This window comes from Pelmatolapia mariae, linkage group LG3_W (genome assembly GCF_036321145.2).
Source record: "Pelmatolapia mariae isolate MD_Pm_ZW linkage group LG3_W, Pm_UMD_F_2, whole genome shotgun sequence".
NCBI lineage: Eukaryota > Metazoa > Chordata > Actinopteri > Cichliformes > Cichlidae > Pelmatolapia > Pelmatolapia mariae.
Window position 1 is genome coordinate 53404162 of NC_086229.1, and position 27230 is coordinate 53431391.

The 27230-nt window shown below is 38.8% G+C and overlaps 2 protein-coding genes across 2 annotated transcripts; both read left to right on the forward strand.

Moving 5' to 3' along the window:
- Window positions 1-141: 141 nt before the first annotated feature.
- On the forward strand, window positions 142-7357 carry LOC134624649 (serine-rich adhesin for platelets-like). The gene is made up of 3 exons (XM_063469673.1): window positions 142-274; window positions 909-2811; window positions 3539-7357. Exons 2-3 carry the CDS (start codon window positions 993-995, stop codon window positions 4825-4827), a joined length of 3108 nt encoding a protein of 1035 aa, XP_063325743.1. The 5' UTR covers window positions 142-274; window positions 909-992; the 3' UTR covers window positions 4828-7357.
- A 12632-nt stretch (window positions 7358-19989) lies between these two features.
- LOC134617002 (protein phosphatase Mn(2+)-dependent 1K-like) lies at window positions 19990-26336 on the forward strand. The gene is made up of 8 exons (XM_063462148.1): window positions 19990-20100; window positions 20604-20780; window positions 21312-21484; window positions 21613-21713; window positions 23084-23249; window positions 24430-24574; window positions 25914-26048; window positions 26205-26336. The coding sequence occupies exons 1-8, from the start codon at window positions 19990-19992 to the stop codon at window positions 26334-26336; spliced, it is 1140 nt and encodes a 379-aa protein (XP_063318218.1).
- The last annotated feature ends 894 nt before the right edge of the window (window positions 26337-27230 follow it).

Genomic DNA, 27230 nt, shown 5'->3' on the forward strand with positions numbered 1-27230 from the left:
CTGAAGACAAATCCATGACAGAAGAAAAGTGGGATAAGGGGAGTGTGATAATGTTTTTCTTTTTTTTCCTCAGCCCCTGTGTTCTCCTCTCTGCTTCCTTGCTCCCTCCTCTTGTAATTTATTCATTGGTGCCTCCTCTGGTAGAGCATTGAGGAGAAAGAAGCGGGGAACCAGATGAAGACTTTTTCTCCACTTTGGGAGTCTGCAGCGATGGACTGTCGAACATTTACCATGCCTTTGTCAACCAACACTGATGTATGTGGATCCTGAACAGGTATGAAAGAAATATATTACAAGCCTGCAGTAATATTCCACTGACAACTTTCTGTAATACCCATGAGTGACTTTAAAATGCTTAAATTATTGCTTGCTCTTTTAATTATATTTCTATTTATATCAAGACTTGCCTGATATTTTTGTAATACATTAGTAGTTCTATTGATATTGAAAACCAGGAAAAAGCTGTAAAATGTCAACTTAAGTGTAATTGTGATGTTATAAATATGTGACTCCTTTCAGTTTTGTCTCAGTTAGTTTCATCATATGTACAGAGCTTTTTTGAAACAACAGGTCGCTTGTATTTCCTTTTTAAAATCTAGTCATGACTATGGATGCCTGTGTCAAGCACAGGAGGGAAAATGCAAATGTGAGTGAAACTGGGTCTCATGAGAATTCATGTGTTTGGCAGAAAATAGCTGCCAGACAGGGCTGAACTACTAGTCTGAAGTCTTTACTCTTATGTGTGGGCATTTTTTCTTGTTGTGTGTCACTTTTTCGTCATATTATATCAATAACTTATGAACACTTTTGCCTAGTGAAACTGCTATCTTTCAATCAAACATGCATCATCTATAGCCTCCGCTTGGCTTATTGTTTTTAATCATCTCTTTATCCATCTGTCTCGTCAGGTTCTCAGTATCAAGTGAAAAATATCACAAAAATTGCTCCTTATTTCTACTGGATACACACTAACCATCATCATCATTATTATCATGGAAACCTCAAAAAATCTTTTAAAACGACAGAGAGATATCATCCAATCAGAAGGTCCAGTTACAAGGGAGGATGGGCTTGAAGACAACCTCTGCAACATAGATGCTAATACACAACTTGAACTGGAACCTAACTTTAACCTTAACCTCAATCTTACCTCACCAAGCAATCCCCGCCCATTCATCGAGTCCTCAAAGCTGCATGGGGGACAGAAAAAGGATAATGTGACCAAAGGAGGTGAAAAACCTGGGGTGAAAGTAGCAGTAAGTATGTCAGCAAGCATCCTTACACCCACTGTGACATCACCAGGAGAGAGAGATGACCCATCACGGCAAAAAAGCAAAATCCCAGCTTTGTCTCGTTCACCGACAGCTAAGCCAACGGTTAGATGCAGAGATGAGCAACTGCTGAAATCACCAAATATCAAACATGCCCCAGGACTTAGCACCAAGATGCACACCAGTCTAAAACCACAGCAGATGGAGCAAACAACAATGGCTAGCAGCCCCAAAAGTACTGAAAGTATAAAAATACAGAGTCTGAACTCTACAAAATCTCTGACGGCTGGGCTAACCACAAAGACTACAAATAAAATAACAGTCAATCTAAGTATGCAGTCAAACCAAAAAGAGGATGGGGGGAAAGTGATCAAGACACCTTCGCCACAAACTTTACACCTACCTGTAAGCCCCCAAATTCCTAACCAGAAAGCAGAGGCAAAGGCTATCAGCTCAAAACTGGCAAATCAAATACCAACAGTGGAAGTCAACCAAAATCCAGCGGGCATAACCAGCAAGTCCAATCCAAAAACTGGGCATGACTCAAGAACTCATAGTTCTGAAATATCCTCTACAGCTACAAAATCACCAAGTCAGAGGGGAGAATCAGTACTTCTTAGTAACAAGAGCCCCCTATTGACGTCTGTAAGTCCCAAGCCATCCACACAGAAAAAAGCCACCGGGACTGTAAACAGTAACACAACACAACCAAAGGAGAACCTTGAGAGTAAAGATTCAAGTGCTGGTTTTGGATGCAAAACCAATTCCAAATTCAGTTCAAACTCTAAGGGAACCACAGTGTCCAAGGACAGTCTGGTTTCTAAAACTGGCACTGATTCCAAAGCCAGTCACAATTCTAAAGCTCAGATGGGGTCAAGAAACAGTTTAGATTCCAAAAGTGGTTCGGCTTCCAAAACGAGTTCAGACTCTAGGGATAGTTTAGATCTTAAAAATGACTTCACCAGAGATAGCACTGACTCTAGAAATATGTCAGATATTAAACCAAACAAAACTACTCAAGAGTCTAAGACAGCTGGGGCCTCTAGAATCAGCATAAGGTCAAAGGATGGCCAAGATCCCAAATCTCTGCCAGATTCAAAAATCAATCTTCAAACTAGCCCAACTGCTAAATGTGGGACTGCTTCTAGTTCTGATGCCTCTTCCAATTATAAAGCTGAGCCAACACGGTCAACTTCTATATCTACTTTAACAACCTCTAGCTCTAAAATAGACCTTGTCAGATCTGTTTCCCCATCATCCATTAGAACCAGTCTGTCTGGGTCCAAAGATGGCAACCTCAAGACTTCAGCATCCAGTACCAAACAAGGTACGGACCCTAAAGCTGGATCAAACATTTCCAAGTCTGGACCAGTTCACTCTACTTCAAAACTAGCTTTGAGGGATTTGCCCTCTTCCTTGACACTGTCTCCAAGACCAGGGTCAGCAAGTAGGAGTCCTGGATCTTGTGCTGGGAAAACTCTTGATTCAAATCCTCTTGGACCACACAGAGATGCCCAGATAAGCCCTGGCTCTGCTCCAGGTAACTACTGCAACAATTTAATTTTATGTCGACATTTTGCAAAACCGACATCTTATGATCATCAGTTTGTAATGTAATAGTCAGTCTGACAAAATAAGCTTCAGTCAGGGTTCAATGTGGTACAACCTCCACCTCCAATACTCCAGTGTGGTATTCTATAAAAAAGAATAAACTTTCAGGTCAGGTAGCTTTTAATACAGTAATTGAGATTTGGGTATTCATGACTGTAATAACAAAAATCCATTATTGTTTTTATTAAAACAAGTGATACTAAGGAAAAACCTGACAAAAATCCAAAACAATGGACAATTAACCAAGCATCAAGCATCTTTTTTCTGTAAAAAAAAAAAAAATACCATGTGTATGCATTGTAGAAGGTTTTTCATTGGGAAGTTTCTTTTGTTTTTAGTTATATTAGTTTATATTTGACAACAATGTTTCATTTCAGTGTAATGATCAAAGCAAAAGAAAAAGAGAAGAAACAATTAAGTCACAGCCCAAAACTAGAATTACAACAATAATGCAGAAAGGTCACAAAATCAGCACTGAGATTAATTTACTTTTAAATATCCAAGTGGTTATTGAAACAAATATAAGAAAAAAATTGGGCATAATAATAATAATAATAATAATAATAATAATAATAATAATAATAATAATTTATGCTTTTTATGCAATTCATATATATATATATATATATGAGCTAATATTTATTTCTTACTTTCAGGTGTTTCTGCGATTTCAGGCCCACTGGCTACTTCCAGCCCCAAAACCAGAACCACCATTCCCTTGACTACAATGGGAGGATCCATAAATGAACCTGCAGCATGTGTAACTGTGGAAACAAATCCCAGCGGTGTATCTCATAATACCTCTCTGACTCGGGGTCTCACTTTTGACTCTATCACTAAGACACAAGCAAAAATGGGTGCTGACGTCAAAGAAAAGCATTTAAAAGTGCCTGAGAGAAAAGCAGCAGCTGTAGGAGGAACATCAGAATCCCAGGGGGCTGTGACTGACAATGCAGCATGGTCAACAGGAGGTACTGCGAGGATACCAGAGGGTCTGCTGAGTAAACCTGGCCACCTGGGAGAGCCAAATGCCATGATTGCTGGTAGTAACACCTCTTCATCGAGGACAGTGAGTGTGGAGAGAAAAATCACAGAGAAAAAAAAACAAGAGAGGGGGAGACAGAGACTGGATCAGGGTAGTTCTCTTTATCCCGTTTCCACCATTACAGCAAACCACAAGAAGGTCAGAGATATGGCGACCATGACTGACCCAAGGGAGAGGCTTTATCCATTGGCAGGAGGGCAAAGAGAAGTTGCTGTCCAAGTGGAGGTGGAGGTTGTGGAACGGTCAGCATCCACCAGTCCCAGCTTCTACCAGGGAGGTATCGCCTCCTCTCTCATTGGCTCACCTAGCTGTCAGTCAGGTAGTTTGATTTTGCCAACAGTTCCATCCCTTTGCTGTGTCCCAGCTACTCAGAAACCTGTCCAGCATATCTGCAAGATTGACATTGAGTTGCGTAGCCAGTCATTACTTCCGTCAGCTGTGACAAACAAGGCAAACTCCCTGCCTGCCTGTTTGCGTGCATACAGCTTTCAGAAAAGCCCTGCTCTCATGTCGGGGCAACAACTAGGACAAAACCAAGACAGAGATGTTAGCACTGATAGCATGTGGAAATATGAGGAGCAGGAGGAGACAAAGATGGTGCAGAAGGAGGTGGAAGAAAATGGGAATAAGGAGGAGACAGAAAAGCCACAGGACGTAGCATGGGATGAGCAAGGGATGACATGGGAGGTGTATGGCGCCTCTGTGGACTTGGAATCTCTGGGCACAGCAATCCAGTCCCACTTGGAGTCAAAGATTCGGGAGCAGGAAAAACACATCAGGAGTCTGAGGAAGTCCATCTGCTCTGACAGTAGCCTCAAAGGGTTAAAGATGAAGAAGCGGAAGAAGAGGACAGGAAGGATTCTGAGTTGCTGCAGGAAGGCATCCGCTGTGGCAGACTGAGAGTAGTCTAGAAAGTTCAAACCCCTCTGAGATATGACTCTAAAACAGAAATGCTCTTAAATGGAGAAGTCTGCACTGTATGCACAGCACATTTGTTTACTGCACTTACCTATTCATATCACCCCATGTCATCTTACACCTTGTGCAACTATCACTCAGAATAACCCAATCAGATCTTCTGTTCTTCCCATCACAGTCATCTTCTTGTGCACCTCTGAATCACTTTGACAACAGCTACTGTATTTAGACTGTTCTACAGAAGTCCTACTCTGACCACTCTCCAAGGACAAATGTTGAAACTTCATCAGAGCTAGAAGAGCTCCAGAGATGCACACGGAGCTAACCTTGAAGCACCCACTTGATGTATATCAAGTAAGGGTCTTGCTTTTTGTGAGTGTTAGAAATTTAGTATCACATGTTTAATTTAAGTGACAAAAAACCTGCTGGATTATGTTAAAAGAAGAGTTAGCTAAGTGATTTGTTCAGTTTATTTCTCCACCAAATTAAATAAGGGAGCAGTTAATGATGATGATTTATATCATATATTGCCATTTTGGCCAGATGCTGTCTGCATCGTGAGGCACCAGTCCTAGCAATAGTGGCTGTCAAGAGTTTATGGGTCCATTTTAGAGACCTTCAAAGTCCACATTAGGATACTGATGAGTTTGTACCGACATTACTTGTTTATCAGTCATGGAAACCTAGTTTGTGTACTTTTTAGACCTTTTTTACACTTTGTCTTGCTTTTCTCATCACTCACTTATTTGTTTAGTTTTCATTTTTCTTTAATTAGGTTTAGGTACTGAAAACGTCTTGCTAGTAGTAGGCAACATTTATAAATCAATGACCAGGTTCACTGATTGAGCTGAGATTTCAGAGCTTTCAGTGCAGTCATTCTGTGACTCCTTTGAGAACTGGACTCTTTCCATGGTTGGGTTGTTTCATGACACACCATTTTAGTAAAAGAGAAAAAACAAAAGCACTATCCTCTTCCTGTTTTGACTGAGCCTTAATTTTTCCAGGGGATCTTGTACCTGGAGCAAGACCAAAATGGAGAGTAAATGCACAGCTAATGGATACCTCAACTAAACGCGGATCTGTCATTCAATCATCATTTACAGAGCTGAAAGCTGACCATCTTAGCATAATGATTAAAAACAGTAGGAAACTCCTGGAGGTGAAAGGTAACATTATATTAGCTACTAAAATCACTTGCATGTACACTAACATTGCTACATGTAATTCTTACTGCTGCTCACTCTCACATCGTACTTCTACTGTTTTGCTATGACTTTTACCACTCCCACTGCTAGTTTTCCAACAATATCAGTACAGGTTTAAAAATTTATTACAGTTTCATTAAACAGCAGTAAGAGCAGGAGTCAGTGGTGCTCCATTTTGTGTGCTTCTTCCAGTGTTTCATATTCAAACAGCCAGTGGTTGTTGATGTGGAGCAGAGAGGACAGCAGCTCTGCTGCTGCTGAATATTTCATCCAATTTCTTTTTGACAAAGCACTCAGGCAGCCGGGATCCCAGACTGCCTCGAGTGAGCCACTGAACAGTTTCCGGCAGATTGTTGTATCTTTTCCTTACTCCTTTCCGTTTTATATCATCTGGGCACCCCCCTTTCCTTTCCTTTCCTTTCCTTTCCTTTCCTTTCTGATTACATGCACTTTCTTTTCCCCTTGTTTCTCTTTTCTCATTTGCCTTCTATGGTTATAATTTTGGTTATGTCCTCTTTTTTTGCTTTCACGTCATCCTTTACCTTTCCTTATGCCGTTGTTTTCGTTTTTTTCTTTTCTTTTCTGGATGTGCTTTCCTTTCCTCTCATTTTACCTTTTTTATTTTATTTGATTTCTCTGTATTTGTGCCTTCTTGTTCTGTTTTTTGTTTTCATTTTGCCTTCTGATCCTTTTCTACTTGTTTTTTGTTTTATTTATAATTTTACGTTCCTGCTTTCTTTTTCTTTTGTTACTTTCATTTCATTTCTTTTTACTTGTCTTTTTCTCTCTTTTCTTCTCTTCCTTGCCTTTCCTTCCTCTTTTTCCAGGTCACTGCACTTTTGTCAGTAGTCCTTTTTTATTGCAGTAGCTGGTCTGTACTGATAGGGGGCGAAACAGCATGTGCTTGTTTAGTCTCCATTATTAAAATAATATTTTTTGTATTTCATGTTAATTCTCTTTTCCTTTTCTGTTCTGGCATCTCAGTGATGTTGTCCTTTTGGGAGCCAAATCTTTCTCATCCCTTTTTTCTTCTGTTACATTTCCATCCGCCTCTTTCATAACTCCTCCTCCTGCAATGGAGTAATGTTGTTGACGGAGCACCGGATTGCCTCTTTGAATTATTCAGAAACATTAAAGTCACCCTCATCTTAACAAGAGTGTCTCCACCATGATTTATTCAGCTGGTACGTAGGAAACACTGAGCAGACATGGTTTATTAAAGTATCCTCAGAAATCTACAAAAATTTCAGGAATACAGACATAATATCATAAACATCGTGCTATTATGCTATTTATGATTTATTTCTAAATATTATATTGAGCAGTTACTAATAATATTAAATAACAGGTTTTGGTTCTGAAAGGTTAAAAAATTCCTATTAATTATAAATCACCACTGTTTCACAGGTTTCTTAAGACCTCGTTTATATTTTTTTAGTATTATTGAGAATAAAAATGATTATTTTAAATAATATGATTATCTCACTACATCAGTCAAACCATTTAAAAATGTGGTGTTCATTAATCTTCTGAGCATTAATAATTATTGGAAAGTCAGTGAATATGAAGAGAAAATCAGAGGTTAGAAGCCGGCGACTGGACTGATTTATGATGCCATTATAGCACCATGGCTTTTTCCTTTCTTCTTGTTTTCAGATGGAGCTGTGAAGACATGAAGGTTAATAAAACTCAACTGCTGTTTTACTTCTTTCTCTCCTATGTGTTTTCTAATACCTTTAACAATAATACAAATTGGTCACTGCTTTCAGAGTAACAGTGCTTTTGATGGCAGGCCTAGATACACGTAGGGTTTGTTTACTTTTTCAAATCTCAGAAAACCTCAGAACATAAAGCTAAACTTTTATAACCCTTGTAGACCCTGATGTCAAAGTTGGAGCTGGTTTCTTTGGCAGGCTGGGTTTTGGATAAGCAGCGACAATTGCAGTCTGCAATTATAAAGTTTCAGATTTACCCTTGAAATACTAAAACCTTAACACAAAAAATACTAAAACCAATTATGCCTTTTTGAACATCATTACAAAGATGCCACAAACATGCAAACTTCTGATCACATTTCTAGTAACTTTACTTTCACATTACTTTCCATGTGTCCACATAAATTTGTATATAAATACAGTTTTGTACAACTAGAAATGGTGTGGAGCCGTGGAGAATATAAGTCATCTAAAGGTGTTTGTTATTGTAAGATAAAGATCCTACAATATGAGAGAGATAACAATCAGGCGAAGGCTTGTTTTGGAGGGGGGAACTTCTTTTTAAAGTTTTGTTTATGGTCTCTGCATTTGTTGTTTTAGCACCAACTAAATGTGAATTGGGGTGGGGGGATCGCGTGGGGACCCCGTGCGTGGGGCTGGACGGTGTCAACACGTTAACGAGCAAACTGCGCTAACGCAGTAGTTCCCACCAATGTAATTGAGCATTGCGTGGCACATCCGACATACTGTTTTACTTTTGTCCATGACGCGCTTACCTTCAGGGTCATACTTTACATGAAGACCAAAATAGTTCCAAAGGCCAGATCTGAATGAGGGTGGGGGAGGTTCAACTTGCCATGTTGCAACGAGCTTAGCTTCTGTCTCGCTAGCTTGCGCTGCGCTCAGTGGATCTGCGCTTGACAGTGCAGCCTAGGCGGAGTAGTCGAACGCAGATCCACTGAGCTCTCAACACAGACAGCATCGTCAGAAGAAAAGTTGATAAAATAAATTAAAAATTTTGTATTGTTCGATACACATGCGTACCGAACCGAAAGCACTGTATCGAACGGTTCAATATCCATACGAGTATCATTGCACCCCTACTAGCTAAGCAAGCCACAGCACCAATTGTTTCCTCTGTTGTCTTTTTAAGTATTTATTCATGGCCTGCTGCAACATATCTACATGACAGATTATGGTGACCTTAGCAGCCTCCTTATTTTCCACTGACTCTTGATTGCCAGACAGCTGGCAGCCAATAGTAACTATCTTTACATAGAACAAGTTGACCCTGAGCAAGTTTGTGGTCATTGTTAGAGACAGGTCTCGGTGACCATAGTGTGATGAATAAACAATTAAAGTCTTTAGTGTCTAACTTCCAAACAGTTGTGTCATGAAATTTCTAAAATGTTTGAATATTTCCTAGAGTTCAGGGACACCAGAATATATTTACAAAAGCTATTGTTATTTAAATGCAGCTCTTTATTTTACTGATTTTATGTCCTCAGTGTCAATAAGCATGCTCTTTATTGGAAAAATAAAAATACAGTTAATTTTACTGGTTACTTGTTTACCAAGCTGGCTAGTGTTAGCTCCAAAAACACTCAGAAAACATGCAAATTATGCACTGACAACCAAATTGTTGACATGGCGTTCAAGAAATCATCTTGGGTTGTTAATGTCTTATGAATTGCCGTTGAAGTCTCCCATTATCACTGAGATGTGATTGTCTTTAGTTCGTTGTGTGCATGAAAAGAAAATGTTAGTTTTACCTGTGTATGATAAAATGGTCTCAACTCAAATTCCCTTATAGTTTAGAAGTATTGAAGAGCACTGTCGCTTCATTACCCCCTGCTGGTGAAATATATGTTTATCACTTGTGAAGTGGATTTTTTAGTGTGTGCTCCCCACCCCCACTTTTTTATTTTTTTTTAGTGTTGGTCCCTTTAAAAAAATGCTCAAACTGATCTCACTTGTGCATTTATGCCATGAGTACTACATCCTCTCAGTAAAGAGGACATCAGTGCTTCTGTAATGTTGACTTTGGAGCTACTTATTGATGGAGTACTCCTGATTATCTCATCTATTGACTTATTGTTCAAAGTGTTGTAGTTTTAGCCTTGAAAGCCACTTTAAAATGCTGACCTTGTCTTTTTCCAAAAAAATTACGTCAAAAGAAATATTTAATATTTTGAAAAGTAAAATCCATCTAAAATGATTTTGTATTGTGCATTACAAATGTTACAGGGTACATTTACACTGTATATGTAAAGTATATAAGGAAAAAACCCTCACAGTGAGACGACTGTCCATCAGTGATATTGGATTTCCAAAGAAAACCACTTTTGTGCTCCTGCATTTTTAGAATTTTTAGTTTGTAACCCTACAAAAGTTTAACTCAAAAACAACTGCATATTGTGTCATGCAGTACTGCATGCTCAGAGCGGAGGGCAGTAGGCCTTCTGTAATGTTTCCACTAGAATTACACTCCTGCAAAAGAGACTATATAATTGGTTTAGTTTGTCTGTTAGCACGTTAGTGTCCACAGGTTTCAAAATCGAAACCACAAATGTGAACATCAGTAAAAACCTTATTACCTACAATTCTTTATGGATCATCTTCAGACTTTACAATATTATACTAGGCCGTGGGGATCATGAGCACCTGGGTTGAATACGTATTTGACTTTGACATTCCTCATTAGTGTTGAAGGTAAAAGTTGACAATGGTGACAAAGTTTGTTACAATGATGTGATAAAAGGCTGAACTCAGCATGTTGCCACAAAAACAAAGTTCAGATGTTGCCTTTCAGGGGGAGTTGCACTTGTTTATTAATGAGACACTTGATAGTCAACTGCCACACTATGCTGAAACTGACTAAGATTTTAAACTTTGTTACCAATGAGGTTAAACTAACCAGTCTGACCCACTCTAGCCCTACAAGTAGTAGCAAGATGAGTCATTTGAAGAAGAAAAACAAAGTCCTCTTCCACTGTCTGCAAATTTGACTGGTGACAAATCTTTGCTCTGAGCAGAGCATCCACCTACTGCAGGCTCCGCTCAGAGTTCACCAAAGGGAGGTTGCTGACATAAGCTGCAGTCTGGAGTGGAGATGGACTGGGTGTGACCTCAGGACTTGATTCTCTGGGGAGGCAGCTGAATTTTGAGAAGTGCCACAACTTTACCATATCCACTATTACATGTTTAAACCAGGTTAAGTTGTCTGGGAAAGTGAAATGTTTTCCTTTGGGGATTTGCTGCGAGGCAAATACCAGACATAAGAAATAAAGTACAGTAAAAATTACTGTGCAGTTTGACTTTCCTACAAGGCAGGTGCATCAGCATAAGGGTAATGTTTCCATTTAAAAAATAAAATAAAACAAGCCAAAAATAATAATTTGACTAAATGAATTGAAATACTGCACAATTTTAAATATTGTGCAATTTGGGTGAAATATTTTCCAGGGTACAGGATTGTATTATGGAGTATTCTTAAATTTTTTTTTTTTTTTTTTTAAATCCCTCCCTATGTGACTTTATACTGACGGAGTCACAAATCACTGTTCAAACAATTTTCTAAAAGTGTCAATATTCCTGTAAAATACCTGGAAATTAGGCAAGGTTAAGCCAATTGATAATTAAAAATCTGAGAGGTTTTGTTTTTTTTGTTTTTTTTAAAAAAAAACCCACGCACCACTTGAAGTTTTGGGAAATAAGCCTTGGTGACACGCCCTAATACTATAACTTCTACCCCACGTTTACAGCAGGCTGGCACAATTTCATGGATAAATATTACCATGTTAATTCATGTTCAGAAGATAAATTTTAGGCAGACAAAGAAAAACACTCAAGTGTAATTTTGATATTTGTTGCACAGTCACTGAAGGCACTCAAAGAGCCACTGCCCATCGGCAAGCAGTTGACTTGATGGCATCATGCTTCCATCACTCCCTTTAAGACTTGTTTTCAGTTTGAGCTGTGAAGCCAGGAGTAAGATTCAAATTCTGCCGTGTCTGTAGGATTGCACCGGTGTCCTTTTCAGTACTTTTAACAGTAATCCAGAGGTCATTAGTCCGTCCTGCTATTGGGTGGTGGCACATGTAGAATCCTTGGTCACATCTTTCAGTGTCATGCTGCCCTCTGACTCAGAGCTTCTACTGGGATACACAAAAGGTGTTAATTTGCAGAAACCTCAGCACATTAAATGGCTTTACCTGATGGGACTAAAGCCCTTGTAGAAGCTGGCGTCAAAGTCGGAGGTGATCTCTTTTTGGTTTCTATTGGTGTTGCTTTAGAGAAAGACAACGCAGTCTGAAATCAAATTTCACATTTAGCATCAACAGTCGGTCATTTTATTTAATCAGGTCTCACTCAGTGATGAAATATTTTAAGACTGCATCTTGTTCAGGCCAAAGTTTAAAAATTGAAAGTGAATCAGCTGGAATTTGAATGTTTCCAGAGGTTAGGGTTCACGAGTGGAGCATGAGCCTGATTACTGCAGCATCTCTAGTGACAAGTATGCTGTACTGGTCTGTCTGTGTGAAGAGAACAGAGTTAAAGTAAAGCTGACAGATTTTCCACTGTGAACAACGTTCAAAAATGAAATGACACCATCCCCATTTCTTATATTGTAATTACACTGTAGAGATGCACTGTTACATTGTAACGGCACATTTTGTTGTGTAGGCTTGTATGGTTAAGTGATTATTATGCTTGCAGGTGAAAGTGGAGCCTCAGCATGTCTTATCTTTCACATTAACTGCAAGGGAAGCAAATGTTTCAAATGTGCATTGTTCTTTACTGACAAATATCCTTAAGGCAGGGGTGTCCAAACTCCGGCCCGCGGTCCATTTTTAATTGGCCCACAAGTAATTTTATAAATAGAATAGAATATGGCCCGCACTTCAACTTTTGCTTGAGTGTATTGCACTTCTTAGTTTTAACACCAGGGAGAGCTGCTGTTGATCAAGGCAGTTGCTCCACCAAAAAGGACAATCACAGAAGAAATTTACCCCAAGTTACTAAACATGGCAGAACCAAAGAAGCGAAAGGTAGAAAGTGAGTGCAGAAAATTTCAGACACGGTGGGAGAGTGAATATTTCTTCAAAGAATTCAAGGGGAAGTGTATCCGTTTGATCTGCACTGAAACTGTGGCAGTTATGAAAGAGTATAATGTACGACGTCATTATGAAACCAGACATCAGGCCTATGCATCCTACACTGCTGCGAGAGCAGAAATTAAAGCAAATGGTAGCTCTCCTGCAGGGTCAGCAACAGTATTTTCTTCGTGCTCAAGTTGTCCAGGAAAAGGCCACAATAGCCAGCTATGAGGTCGCCCAACTCATCGCAAGCCTTTTTCAGATGGAGACCTCATAAAACACAGCCTCATAAAAGTCACCGAAATAATGTGCCCGGAAAAAGTGCAGGACTTCAACAACGTCAGCATGTCCAGAAATACAGTTGTGCGACGCATTGAAGACTCGTCAGCCAACATTAAACTGCAACTGTCTGATAAAACTGCGCTTTTGATTTTTACTCCATCGCATGCGATGAGAGCACCGATGCCACAGACACCGCACAGCTGCTAATTTTTTTGCGGGGAGTGGACGAGAGCACGAGCGCTTTAGGTGAGCAAAAAAATATATTTCACAGTCGTGATGTTCGATTCTTGATGTGATTCTCGAGTTCAATACTCGAGAATCACTTTACTGACTCGTGAATCATGATTCACAAGCGCAACTGACTCACTGACTCATCCTTGTTGCTGTTAGCAAACTAATTCCATTAGTAGAAATATATCTAGCTTATAATTAAAATTGTGGGGAAATAATCAACAGCCAGTTTATTAACAAAAACATTTCTGCTCTGAACTGGAAGAAAAAACCCTGAGTAGAAGCTCACATCAAGACAATAGCTCCTCGGTTCACAGTAGCATCGCTCTGCTAGCATGCTAACAGCACATTTGAGGTACTCACCCCCTCCCTTGCTGTGCCGAGTCATAGCATAAGCGAATCACTCAGGACTCACTAACCCCCTCCCTCCTGGCTCACAGCTCAAACGAGTTGAACGAATCACTGAATCACTCACCCCCTCCCTCCTGGCTCACAGCTTCTTCTTGGTTGGCAACCAATGTTGAGGCACTTTATCGCCCCCTGGCTCACAGCTCAGTGGACATTTAGATGACAAAATATATATTTGACACATTTAAGGAAAATACAAATAAAATAAAAATAAATGTTCCCTTTAGATTTTTTTTTGTTCTTTTTTGCTCTAAAGAAAATAGTTGTTTTCTTTTACAATCATTCATCTTAGCAGTAGGATTTACATTAAAAGATAAACAAATTAAGTTTGAGTGAAAATATACATTTTTGCACTCTCTGGTCAACTGACTCAGTGACACAAGAAACCCGATTCACTTGGGTGAGTGACTCATTAAAACTCGATTCAGTAAAAAGAATCGAATTTACCATCACTATTCCACAGTACCCGGGTGTTAATGTGCAAGTACACGTGCTTTAAATATCAATAATGCGCATCAATTCTGTCACTACCCTGCTTTTGCGCACCACTTTCTTATATGCGTTTTTCTTGTTAACACACAGAGTACACACACCGCTGTGCACAGCGCACGCACACGCAAAGTCAGCTGATCTCATCTGATGCAGATTTGCTCCTTGATCAAGTGACATTTGTCTGAATTTTTGCCACGAGTGGCGTACGATCAGCACCGCAGCTGGATGGCCCGATTTACATACCCAGCGCAGCTGATACTCACCAGAATAATTTACTAAAATTATACGGACTCCTGTTATTAAGTCCAGTTCAGTCTGTTATTGTTGATAATCGTTTCAAACGAACGTTAATAGATGTTTTTCTAAGCCTAATAACTTAAATAGCAAACTTAAAATTTACCCATCCCATTTCCCCTTTATTGATTTTTCTCTGTACTGTAAATCTTCTGTCTAAGAAGAAATCTGAGGCTGCTGTTCTGAGAATGAGCTACCAAAGCTTTTTCTGAATAAATCAATAAAGATCCATTTATGGAAAGCTGTGATGAAGGCAGTTTTGTCTTTAATTATATTCAACAATATAACACATTTGACCACTTAAGTGATTTTTCTAACTTTAATACAGTAAAGTTAAGGTTATATACCTAATTTCTAGCCCAGCCCCTCCTATATTTTTAAGTATGTGGCCCTCAGCGAAAAAAGTTTGGACACCCCTGCCTTAAGGTAATCATTACATTTCACATACTACATAATTTGTAAAGCTGTGGATTGCAAATAAATTGAGCATTATTATGAACTGCTGTTTTAAGTTTTGAATTACTTTGTGACTGTTGGCAAATAAATCACAAGCTTTATTACGAAGGGCTACAATAGTAAATAAAATCATTGCTAACCAGTAACCCAGATTAAATGGTGCACAGCTGCAACGTCAGCATTAGGCACGCTGCCACCTTCCATACAGCTATAGACTCCCATGTGCTCATGAGTAATGGGACCCAGTACATATAAGATGCCAGGACCTCTAAGAGGAAAGGCATAAGAACTGTGTGTCCTGAAGAAAATTTGTCTAATTGATAAGATGGGATTTACTTAGATTAATGCCAACAAACTCTTGACACTAGCTTCTTTTCCCCACTAGATAGAGCCATTTAACCTTTAGTCATGTTGAAGCATACTTTAACTTTATTTTTGTCTCTTCCTTCCCTCACTGGCCCCAACATCTGCTTGAGTAAAAAACAAGTGTACCAAACAGTGGACATGCAAACATAAAATAACTTAATATATTAGTTTTAGATAATAGATTTTAATGTTGCAGTTTAAAAATGATTATAAAGATTCCTTCTTTATAATTATTATTTATAATAAATTATGTATTAAAAAAAAAAAAGGGACAAACTGTGCCTGGAAGTGGCATCACCTAACCCAGGGGTCAAACTCCAGTCCTTGAAGGCTGCCACTTCAACATACAGTCAAGTTCCATAGAGAATCTTTGTTTCTGTAATGTTAAGAGGAAATGACATAAATTATGCAGACTTTTATATTCAAAATAAATTCATGGCATAGAATTACAACTATTGTGTCATACTGAAATAGAAAAAGATTAAACAAAAAAACAAAACAACAAAAACACAACTCTACTACTATAGCCTCAGAGAGACTAAGATTTAACATATCAGGTTTTTATAGTTGAAACTGTAAAACCAATTTCGATGGATCACTATGAGATTGTGATCCATCGATGCTTACAGAGCTTCCAGGGTAAAAGTGGACAGACAGCACTATATAAAATAGAGTTTAAAAGAGTCATTTAAGTTTCCACAGTCTTCCGACCTCTTGAAAGAAGCAGAAAAACGCAACTTACAGAGCAACACACAGATGACGTGCCTCATGTTGTCATCCTGAGGTGTAAATTTAAGCTCATCTCCACCAGCTCAGTAGCACTGGAGACTCCCGACTGGCTGGCTAGTTGAAACTGGTTGAGTTCAAGCTTTAGGGTTAAAATTGCATACTAACAGTTAAACAAATGGAGTCCAGAAACAACTGCTTTCTAGATTCATAGCTTTTTTTTTTTTTTCTTAAGTTTCAAATGCCAGTAAAGATTAAAACAAATTTAAGAATGGAGCATGCCAAAAGGTTTACACCCCATTTAGGCAAAACATGACCACTTGTCAAATATTATGTTGATCCCCTTGCTGCCAGAACCGCCCTCACCTGTCAATTCAGCTACTCCACTAGACCCCTGAAGGTGTGCTGTGGCATCTGGCATCAAGGTGGTAGCAACTGATCCTGTAAGTTGTGAATTGGAGCCTCCATGGATCAGACTCACTTGTCTAGTACATCCTACAGATAGATTCAGATCTGGGGAATTTGGAAACCAAGTCAAAACCTCAAACTTCTTGTTGTGCTCAAACCTGAGCCATTTCTGTTCTGTGGCAGGGTGCATTATCCTGCTGTACTGGCGCTATCAGGGAATACCATTTCCATTAAGGGATGTACATGGTCTGCAACAATGCTTATTTTGCAGGCATCTACATGGATGGTAGGCCTCAAGGATTCACAGACCAAAGTGCATCCTGGTGCCAGGTGTTCCCAGATCAGTGTTATTCAGTTCACCTGCCATAGCGTTATGCCTGATCAATGTACATTACCATATCTAGTCAATTTCAGCATACCCTCTTCAACTGTCTTTAAGATGTTGATTACCAAACAGCAGCTGTAGTTGTCATTTTGCTCTCTGGGGCCCTGTATGGGCTTTTGTGGGAAACTTGCAGTGGTCTTTCCCACAAAAAGGCCATATAGGGCCATGAAAGCCATCCCATGTGGGCACTTTAAAAACTGATAAAGCAAACAGCATATAACAATAAAAATATCATTGAAATGGCAAAGTTCAGTTTTTTGTTTGTTTTTTTTCCCAATGCAGTATCCCAATGATATTAATTTTTCACTATTTCTCCTTTAAAGCCACAAAATGCTATCAAGAATTCCTACTGACGCAAAGTGAAAAAGGTCAGAATGGTCCAAGACAAATGAGAGCATCAGTTTCAGGGCAACAAGAAAACCCTTTTTGACCCACACTCACAAGCCAGTCAAACCTATTACTCACCTGGCTTGCAACTGTCGAGCAAAAAGAGAAGTCTTTAAATGTTCTGTTGGTGAGCAGGTTTGCAGGAGGTAAGCATGAACCCAGGTAGAACAGCCACATCAGCGAAAACCCATTAACAGGCCTGACTGACACATCAAAAAGTAAGCTGAAGCAGGACAAAAAAAAAGACATTAGGGTAAGTAGTAAGACAAAGTACTACAGTGCTAAAGTAACACTTACATGCTTTATCACTAGGAAAATGAAATGTCAATTGGGTGAACAGACAGTCTTCTTATCATAGATGAATGACAAGTGAATGAGAAGCAGGTGTGTGAGTAAGGAGCCAGCAGGAGCTTAACCCTCTGGAGGACTTCCCACAGCTGGTGACAATCTGCCACATTCACACCAGAGTAGGATAAAAGGGAGAGCAAAAAGAGGAAATAAAGGAGGAAAAGCTGACGTATGTGTGGCTCCAAGTGATTGTGTTTGTAGTTTGATTTAATTTTATTATTTCTTACATCATCCAAAAAATTTCTTTATTTAGCACCAAATTACAACAGCATATACTGTAAATGCAAAAAAAGTTACAAATGCACCATTTTAAGCTGTTAGTTGATAGATGCTAGGCAACATGATGATGTCACAATATCTAATATAGATGAGAACCTTCATAGCAACCCATCATGTACACATCTGCAGAGTTTGGTTCTTTTTCTTCTTGTTACTCTTATTATTGTTGTTGTTGTTATCAGTATTATTAATTTTACACCTGCTTTATTTTTTGTGTTCTCTAAATCATTTTGAATTGCTCTAACTTTTAGGACTGGAGCTGTAGTTGTTTTTTGTTTTTTTTAACTATTTGTAAAAACAAGCATGCAAAGACCTGCCTAACACACAGTGTTTCAACTGGCTTGGCGCCCAAAATAGTCACAACCTCCACATGTGATTCAACTGTGACGTCAGGACATCTCACGTTTTGATTGGATGGGTGCGGCTCAGTTTAAATACCCTCCAGCCGAGCCCCTGAGCTTTGACAGCAACAGCGCAAGAGCGGCTGAAGGCTCCAGGCAGCTGCTGGGACTCTGGACACCTGTTGCTACAGAGGCAGCACAAGGTGGGAAGATCAATAACAGAAGTACAAGAAACAGGAAGAAGGTGATTTTGTGCAGCTGCAGTTCAGTTTTTGCTTTACTTTTAAAGTTGCTACTCCTGCATAGTTATGTCATATTCATTTAAACATGCTATAATCTTTTAGGTTATGTTCTGTGATATGTCAAGACGTGTGATGTATTTACAAAAATATTTTTAGCATATAGAATAACCTAAAATTATGTTTCTGTAATTTTTGTCTATTAAATTTTCCTCATTAAATTTTTTTGTTTGCTATTTTTTCATGTCATAAATAAAATGCTCTGTTTTGAATAAATTCAGGTAGAAATTCTAATAACTGACCTAAAACTGTTACTTTTATGTGTGTCAGTGCATGTGACCTCTGAATTTACTCATCTGTGAAGCAGGGATCGCCGTGTTTTGTCAACACTATTTGTTTATTTGTGCCCACACTGTTTTGAAGTGCAGAGTTAAGGCAGCTTTACTTACGCACGCCCCAGAGCTGCAGAGTGAAATTTAATCCAAATATATTGACAGGTTCATACTGACTACTGGCAAGATGTAAATTATGTCAAAGGTAAATAGGGGAAAGGTTGCAACTTCAGTAGTCTACCTGTCTCTCCGATTATTTAAATTATAGCTAATATAGGCTATTTATCTTTAAGTGTCTCTTTGGAAGGAAACTCCTTTCCAAAGAAGTAATACTCTCTGTACTTTCAGAGCTCATGCCCATCCCCTACTTGTAATAGATAGGGGATCAAGGGCTAAGAAAACACAGCAGGAGGCGTGAGGCTATTTGTGGACATACTCATATATAGAGAGATGATGAGGGATGGAAAAGTAGAGAGAGAGAATGAGAAACATAATCCTTGTTAATGTCATTTACATACGATTGAAAGATTAAACTCCAACTGGAGCCAACATCTGACCACTTCTCAGTCTAATAGGGTCTCATCCTAGAAACTACCCCAACAAACTCAAAACTGATTCTCAGAAAGTATAATGTGCATTATTTTATCTGATATGATTATACCTGATTTATGTTCTTCTTGTCACATTGTTGTGAATCACATCCTGCAAAGTTATAGGAATACAGGTTTTATTAACATCTGGACAACTGGATGGAAAAACCAGTAAAATTATATATTTTTTTTAAAAAGTATGCTATATTTTTTTCTGCACAACTTTTCTAATTACAAAAAGTTGTTACCATAAGAAAAATTAAGAAATCAAATCACAAACAAAAAATTACAAGAATCCAAATCGTAACTCAACAAAACCACAAGAATGATCGTAACACTGGGTTTGAAGGTTAACATTAACAATTCCACAAGTTTCTAAGAAAGTAAATTGTGCATATACAGTTCACTTAGAAACATGAGGATGGAAGGATGTGAATTTATTTACTGCACCAAGTCTCAGCCCTGTTAACACAATTTTTCTTCTTTCTTTTTAGAAGTCCATCACCTGGCGAGGTCGTTCCTCCTTTGTAAAATCTCCACAGCTGTTAAAGGCAATCGGTCATGTCATCTGCAGTGCTGTTCAATATGCTGCGTTGTGGTCGCTCCGCAATCGCCAGACAAACCTTCCTCTCCATACGATCCTCACCAGAAACCTCCACAGCCTCTGGACAGGTGAATCTGAGACTTACATGTGATTTTCTGTTTCAAAATTATAAAAAAAAAAAAATAACAATAACAAACAAATTAAAAAAATAATGTAATCCTACTTTCAGAAAATTGGAACAGAATTTAATTATTTGTTCAGATTGGGTTTGTTTGTTTTTTGCATGATTACAAATCCAGAGTTTTCTATTTACTATTAACACTTCAATCTCATTTGAAGCACCAGAAATGTGATTTATTTATTTTAGACATAGTGTGATGTGAAAAGACAGATTGCTTAAATATTTTGTCAATAGTGTTTACAAAAAGATCATTTTTTGTAATTAGACATTAATATTATGACTATTTTAGAAAATGGATTAGTTGCTGGTGAGTAAAGTAACCATGTAATGTCTTCTTTGAAACAACACAATTCTCACGATCTTATAATGAGAAAAATAAATCCCTGATCAGATTTTACACAAACAAGCTACAACAATAGTCTAACCTTGTCCTGGATGATCGTCCTGTAGGTGGGCGGGGCATTGTTCGGGATGGTGGGCGTGCGGCAGGGAAGTGGATCAGTCGGATTGGACGGTGACATCAGCGTCCGTCCAGTGACCTGGGACTCATTTGGTATTTGGGACAACAGGATAGAAGAACCAATACTACTGCCCTCCAGTATCAGATATGGAAGACCCATCCCACAGGTAGGAAAGAGCAGTGGATGGATAAAAGAATAAATAAATACACTCACCTGCCACTTTATCAGGTACAGCTGCAAATGCAAGTATCTATCAGTCAGTCACATGGCAGGCTAAAGGCTTTAGGCTAAAGTTCAAACTGATGCTAACATGTCAGTATGAACCAAAATCTCTGAGAAATATTTCCAGCACCTTGTTTAATCTAAGCCATGAAGACCTGAAGTACTTCTGGAGACGAACTTGAGTTTAGTTGGGTACTGGCACCGTGTACCTATTAAAGTAAAGTAAAGGTCTGTAGAGCATAGGTTGAATAGATATATTCAGAAATGCACAAATAGTTAAGTATTGAAGTATACAATGACTGTTTTCAGTGGCTATTTTAAGGGCATGGTCACAGGTTCAAAAAGATTTTAACCTAACATGTTACATATCCCCCCCCCCCCCCCCCCCCCCCCCCCATGGTTGGGACACATGAATGAAATGGCTAATCAGTCAGTTCACTTTATCAACCAAAGGTTGTCTTCCTCCACCTCTCAGGTCAGTCTGTCTCGGGTCGGCAGTACGTCTGTTCTCGGTCTTAGGAATCAGAACGAGGACCGTCTCCGCATCGGCCGTATTCATGACAACCTACTGTACTTCGCTGTGTTCGACGGCCATGGTGGCCCGCATGCTGCCGACTACTGCTACACCTTCATGGAGAAATTTATCAGGTTGAGCATACTGCCTTTAAATATGAGAACATAAACAACTGAATACTGGAAAAGCTGTGTAGTCATTAATGACTGCACTTCACAAAAACAGACAAACAAAAAACCTAAACTCAATTTTTTTGGTGCAGAGATGCTTTGGAACAGGACGATGATCTGGAGAAAGTTTTAAAGAAAGCCTTTTTAGATGCTGACAAGGCTCTACACACACATCTCAGCTACTTCAACAATGGTGAGACACAAGTCATTTCTCTAAAGCCGTAAAGATTAAAGTGCTGAAAGCCAAAAAGGGTTTAAGTGATTCACGTTTCGAGTTTGTCAGGTCTTATCAGCAGGCACAATGTGACTTGTTGTATTTGTGAAATCTTTGAGATACCTAAAGGAAGTTACACAATATGTTAACACCAACTATGTCTTGTAGTTTCTAAGACATAAAACAAAAAACTAAATAGAGAACTGTGACTTTGCTGATAAAGAGTGAATCAAAGTGATTTAAAAAAGGGTAAGTATTGGAGAACTGAATTTTAATTGTGATGCTCTGAAAATAAATAGTAATAAAGAGTTCATTATGGTTATTCAGTGAGAGTAATGGACTTTTCAATGAAAAGTTGAAGTTAGCATAGTGGATAAATCTGGAGGTGACATGGTGCAACTGTAAAGTGACTTAGCCAACAAATAAACCTAAACCCATAACTGGTTTAAATTTGGATCCCACCTTCAAGGTCGTCTTCTTCTCCGACCAGGAACATGTCCCTCATTTTTATATTTCCTGGCTTCTGTACTGTGAACTTGTGCACCTCCAAGGGTAAAGCCCAATCCACATATAAACAGATTTAGTGACTGATGGTTGGTCACTAGTGGACTTTCCAGGCTCCAGTTGCATAGGTAACCATATCTTTGCCATCTTCTCATATGTCATTTCTTTATCAGCAGCATCCTTTACTCTCATTGGTAGCTGCTTTAATTGAATAACAATGTCTCAAGTTTTACACATTGTCACTACAAATCACTGACATGCTAGCCATGCTAGTCTTTGCCTGTGTGGAAACACTTGAGGAATGATATTCAGAGTAAAACATATGAAAGCTAGAGTGTGCTGGAATGCGTTGACTCACAGTGTACTAAAAACACTTTTTGAGCCCCACCAACACAATGTCCACTCACCACTTACCCTATTTGCCAGTTTTGTCTCCATTTAGTTGTAAGATGCTGTGACGCAGTCCACCATTGCAAGTAATCAGAACTGATCTAAAAGTAGCTGAAAACAGTCCAGAGGTGGACAAGAAGATAATCTTGAAGTGTATTTTTAATTTTTAATGTTTTGATCACAACTTTTATCTTAAGTTAATAGAAAAGCATTTTAATCTTTATAGTTTTGACGCTTGTGTAGATAATAACGTAATGCGTTGGTTTAAAATCACATCAAACTAACATATACAGGGAATAAAGTTTGGAGTTATTGAAGGGGTATTGTACTGTCTATATATGTATAAATAACCAATACAAAAAGTGTTTAAAAAAACTCAAGTTTAGAACTTTCTGTAAAGCATTTTGGACTTTATAATATAACAATCAAAAATTTGTGCATCTCTTCCTCTCCAGCCTCTTTCCTGACAGCTGGCACCACTGCAACGGTTGCTTTACTACGTGACGGCGCAGAGCTGGTGGTCGGTAGCGTTGGTGACAGTCGGGCAATGTTGTGCAGGAATGGAAAAGCCAACAAGCTCACCACAGACCACACACCTGACTGCGAGGACGAGAAACACCGGTACATGGTCCCCACTACAACAATAAATGTTAGCCCCTCTGGTTAATGAAACTTTCTCTACATCCACTAGTACAGTACTGCTATTACAATTACTATGGGCACTATTAGTGGCAATCAAATGACTGTGTTCTTGCTACCTTAAAATTATAATATGAATCAACACAAAAAATTAATTAATAATTAAAGTAATATTGACCTGTTGAATATTATAATTAGATTTTAATAAGATGCAGGAATATTTGAGGGGGATTCAGTCAAAACCACTTATAGTCCAAAGAGATTTGTACAGATAAAAGAGTTCAGAAGGGTTCAGGTTTCCCAAAAGCAGCTGGTCCAATCATTGTGTATAAATACACCCTGCAGCATGTTGGAGTGCCTACAGCTGGCACAGAGTTGGTGCTCCAGGACATCCCTGCAGAAATTAGATCTGGTTCATCCAGTACTCGAAACGAGATGTGCAGGGACAGACGTTTGGATTTACCTTCAGCTAAAAGCTGCTAGAATTATGTAACAGCAGACCAAGTCTTGTTTCACTTGAACTTAATCCAAAGCTACTTAACGCTTTGGTGTCTGGTTTCTCTTTCTGCAGAATGCAAAAACATAACTTATTATTATAGGGGCAGGGATAGCTCAGTAGGTAGAGTGGTGGCCCCATGATCGGAAGGTCGGGGGTTCAATTCCCCTGAACAGCTACCCTGAGGTACCCCTGAGCAAGGTACGGTCCCTACACACTGCTCCCCGGGCGCCCAATGGCTGCCCACTGCTTCACTGAGTGAATGGGTTAAATGCAGAGAGGAATTTCCCCACGGGGATCAATAAAGTACACTTTCTTTTCTTCTTATTAAAGACCTTAATTGTTCCAACTGTTACTACTTTGGAGGCACTTGGGTCAGTTCTTCATGGTTCCCAATTGACATGTAACTTAAATAAAGCAGGCTGAACCACAAAAATAGCTATCACTGTAGATGTTTACTATACACCTTGTGGCTAGTAGATGTAAATAATATGTAAAAATGAAAATCTTGTGCAACTCAGTGTTTAACTAACTGTGAAACTAGTAATTACTAAAAACTTAGGAAAGAGCAACAGCCTTACAAAGTTGCACACAGCTGATCCTGGTCTTTGAGCGCCCAGACTTTCAGAATAGAGACTGTAATCCTGGGTGTGCATTTTTGTTCAGGATCCAGAGGTTTGGAGGTTACGTGACATGGAACAGCGTGGGTCAGGCTAATGTTAACGGGAGGCTGGCCATGACACGAAGCATTGGAGACTTCCACCTGAAAGCTAGCGGTGTCATCGCAGAGCCAGATACCCAACGACTCACCGTAAGTTTTCCTACTGTTTCCTCAGACCTCTGACTTTCAAGTGAGTTTAATATTTATTTTAAATTATATACTTTTACTTGCACTGGAGGAGTTATACCACACACAATTTAAAAAAATGGATGTGGCTTCAAGGTCTAAAGAGTGAGGTTAACACGGAAGTGTCTTTTTACCCAAATCCTTCCTAATGGCTATGGCTGGGCCATATCGTACAGTTCACGGTAATATCGGTATAATGTTAGCCAATGATAAAAAAAATGAAATATCGCGATAGAATATAGGTAAAACACGCATGCGCAGTGCCTTCGTTTTCATATGCACATGGCGGAAAAAGCATGGTGGCGACGGAGAATGAGAAGGGCGAAAGCGGATCGTTGAATGAAACGGATGAACCAGAATTGCTGCAACTTCAGTGGTGTGGAACTGGTTTGGCTTTCGTCCGTCAGATACACACCAAATATAACCTCTTTTTAAGTTTGTGGATATTATTAGGTTTTGTGGTTATGCTGAGGATATGTCAGCCCATTTCCACTGGAAATGCCTTTTGGTTAAACTGTCAGGAAGGAATTTGCATTTGCACTGTTAAATTTTTATATAGCTTTAATGCACATTAAAAAAAAAGCTGCTTGTTTAAGTGAAAATAAATTGATGGGGGTTTTTTTGCACTAATAAAGTTGTGGAGTTGTAAAGTATTTTGTCTCATGTCAATTATATCGTCAGTTATATCGTTATCGCACATTTTCAAATGTATATCGTGATAAATATTTTTGGCCATATTGCCCTGCTCTACCAATGGCTACAAAACTTCAGGTCATAAAGTCTGTGGGAAAACAGCCCTGAGTCTATGGTGACCTTGGCTTTAAAGTCACAGCTATGTCCATGTCAAGTTTTCAAAATACCAACTTTACACTGATGATCTCTCGCCATCTTACAATGCTGTGATTGCAGCCATTCCCCAACTCTCTGTGAATGGTACTCATGGCCATTGATCAGTGTTCTTTGATGAGTGGGTTTTGGTCAGTGGTTGTTGATCAATGATCATGAGAATTTGCATAACTATGATTAAGGAACTGACCTCCCAGCCCATTGTTCCTTCAGTGGGCTGGTTTCAGTCATTATGCAAATGTACTGTTTATAAGATTTGGGGAAACCTGCAGTCAGCTGAGACTGAAGAAGTCACTTGGATGAGTGACGAAACGTTTCTCCCACAAAATGCTACGTCCAGATGAACAGATTCAACTTTTGGAGATTTACTTTCCTGGATGATTGAGAATGCATCAAGAAGTGTAACGGTACTTTCTACGGCTGAAATGACAGAAAACTCACCTGTCTTTTCCTGCAGGTCCAACATGCCAACGACTCGTTCCTGGCTTTGACCACAGACGGTATCAACTTCCTGCTGAGTGATCAGGAGATCTGTGACATCATCAACCAGTGCCAAGACCCCACTGAGGCTGCTGATGTCATCGCTCAGCAGGTTTTTCCATCATTATTTCATTCACTTTATATAAATTAGACAAAGAAAATAAGTGAAAATGTGTTTCATTGAATTGATATGGCTTTTCAGATTCACAAAATTCACAAATAGTCACCAAGGCTGCCGACATAAAAAATGTGATTTATAATTTTCTAGGCGTTGCAGTATGGCTCAGAGGACAATGCTACAATCATCATCATCCCATTCGGAGCCTGGGGGAGACATCAGAGCTCCACCACAGTGTACAGCATGAGCAGGAACTTCGCTTCAAGTGGGAGATGGGCATAGACGGCACAAAGACACAATAACTTCACAAACCTCTGGAATTAAGTTGAAGATGACTTTAAGGATACAAAAATATTTTTATACTAAAAATGGTCCATAACCCCTATCAAATTTATTTGAAAATGTTAAGAATATGTTAGCATCAACTTTACTTTGTTAGCGCCCAGCTAACAAAGTAAAGTCCATATTTATACAGTGTATAATGATAGATAGATATATATATAGCTTGTACATACAGAGATTTGCTGTAGTGTTTGTATGTACATCATGTTTGTAAAAACTTTGATTTGTGTTTGGAAAAAACATTTTAAAATATAAGTGAGAAATCCAATACAAAATATCTGTAACTGGGTCACGTATCTCACTTCAGTGTTGATGAGACAAATCCTCACCCTGCTCCACATTCTCACCTTTGACCCATTGACACAGGGAAGAATAAAGTTTGGTATTTTAAACTGAAACATCATTTTGTTTCTGTTTTATTATCAGTGTCACTTTCTTACACAGACTTGTGTCAGTTTTCTTCACAGGTTTAGTGCTCATAATTGAATTTTACTGTGGGCTAAATTGTTTAATACAATGAATTAGAAAATAAAGATATTTGAAAACAACTTTATGTTTTGTATTTATTTTGTCTTGTATTTATTTTACTTTGTTATTTTTACACTTTTCCCCCAAATTTATATTTGCATTTTCTTTCCTTTTTAAATACATTTGTGTTTTATTATGAAAATGGGGGTCATTCAAAGTGTGTTATGAGGTCATCTATTAATGACTGAGGTCAGAGTCTGACTCCTGTCACTTTTCTTTGCTAGAAAGTTGAGATACTGTGAAGAGATGCATCAAAACAAAATTTCTCAAGTTTGATTTGATAAAGTTATTAAATGAAAAGCCTGC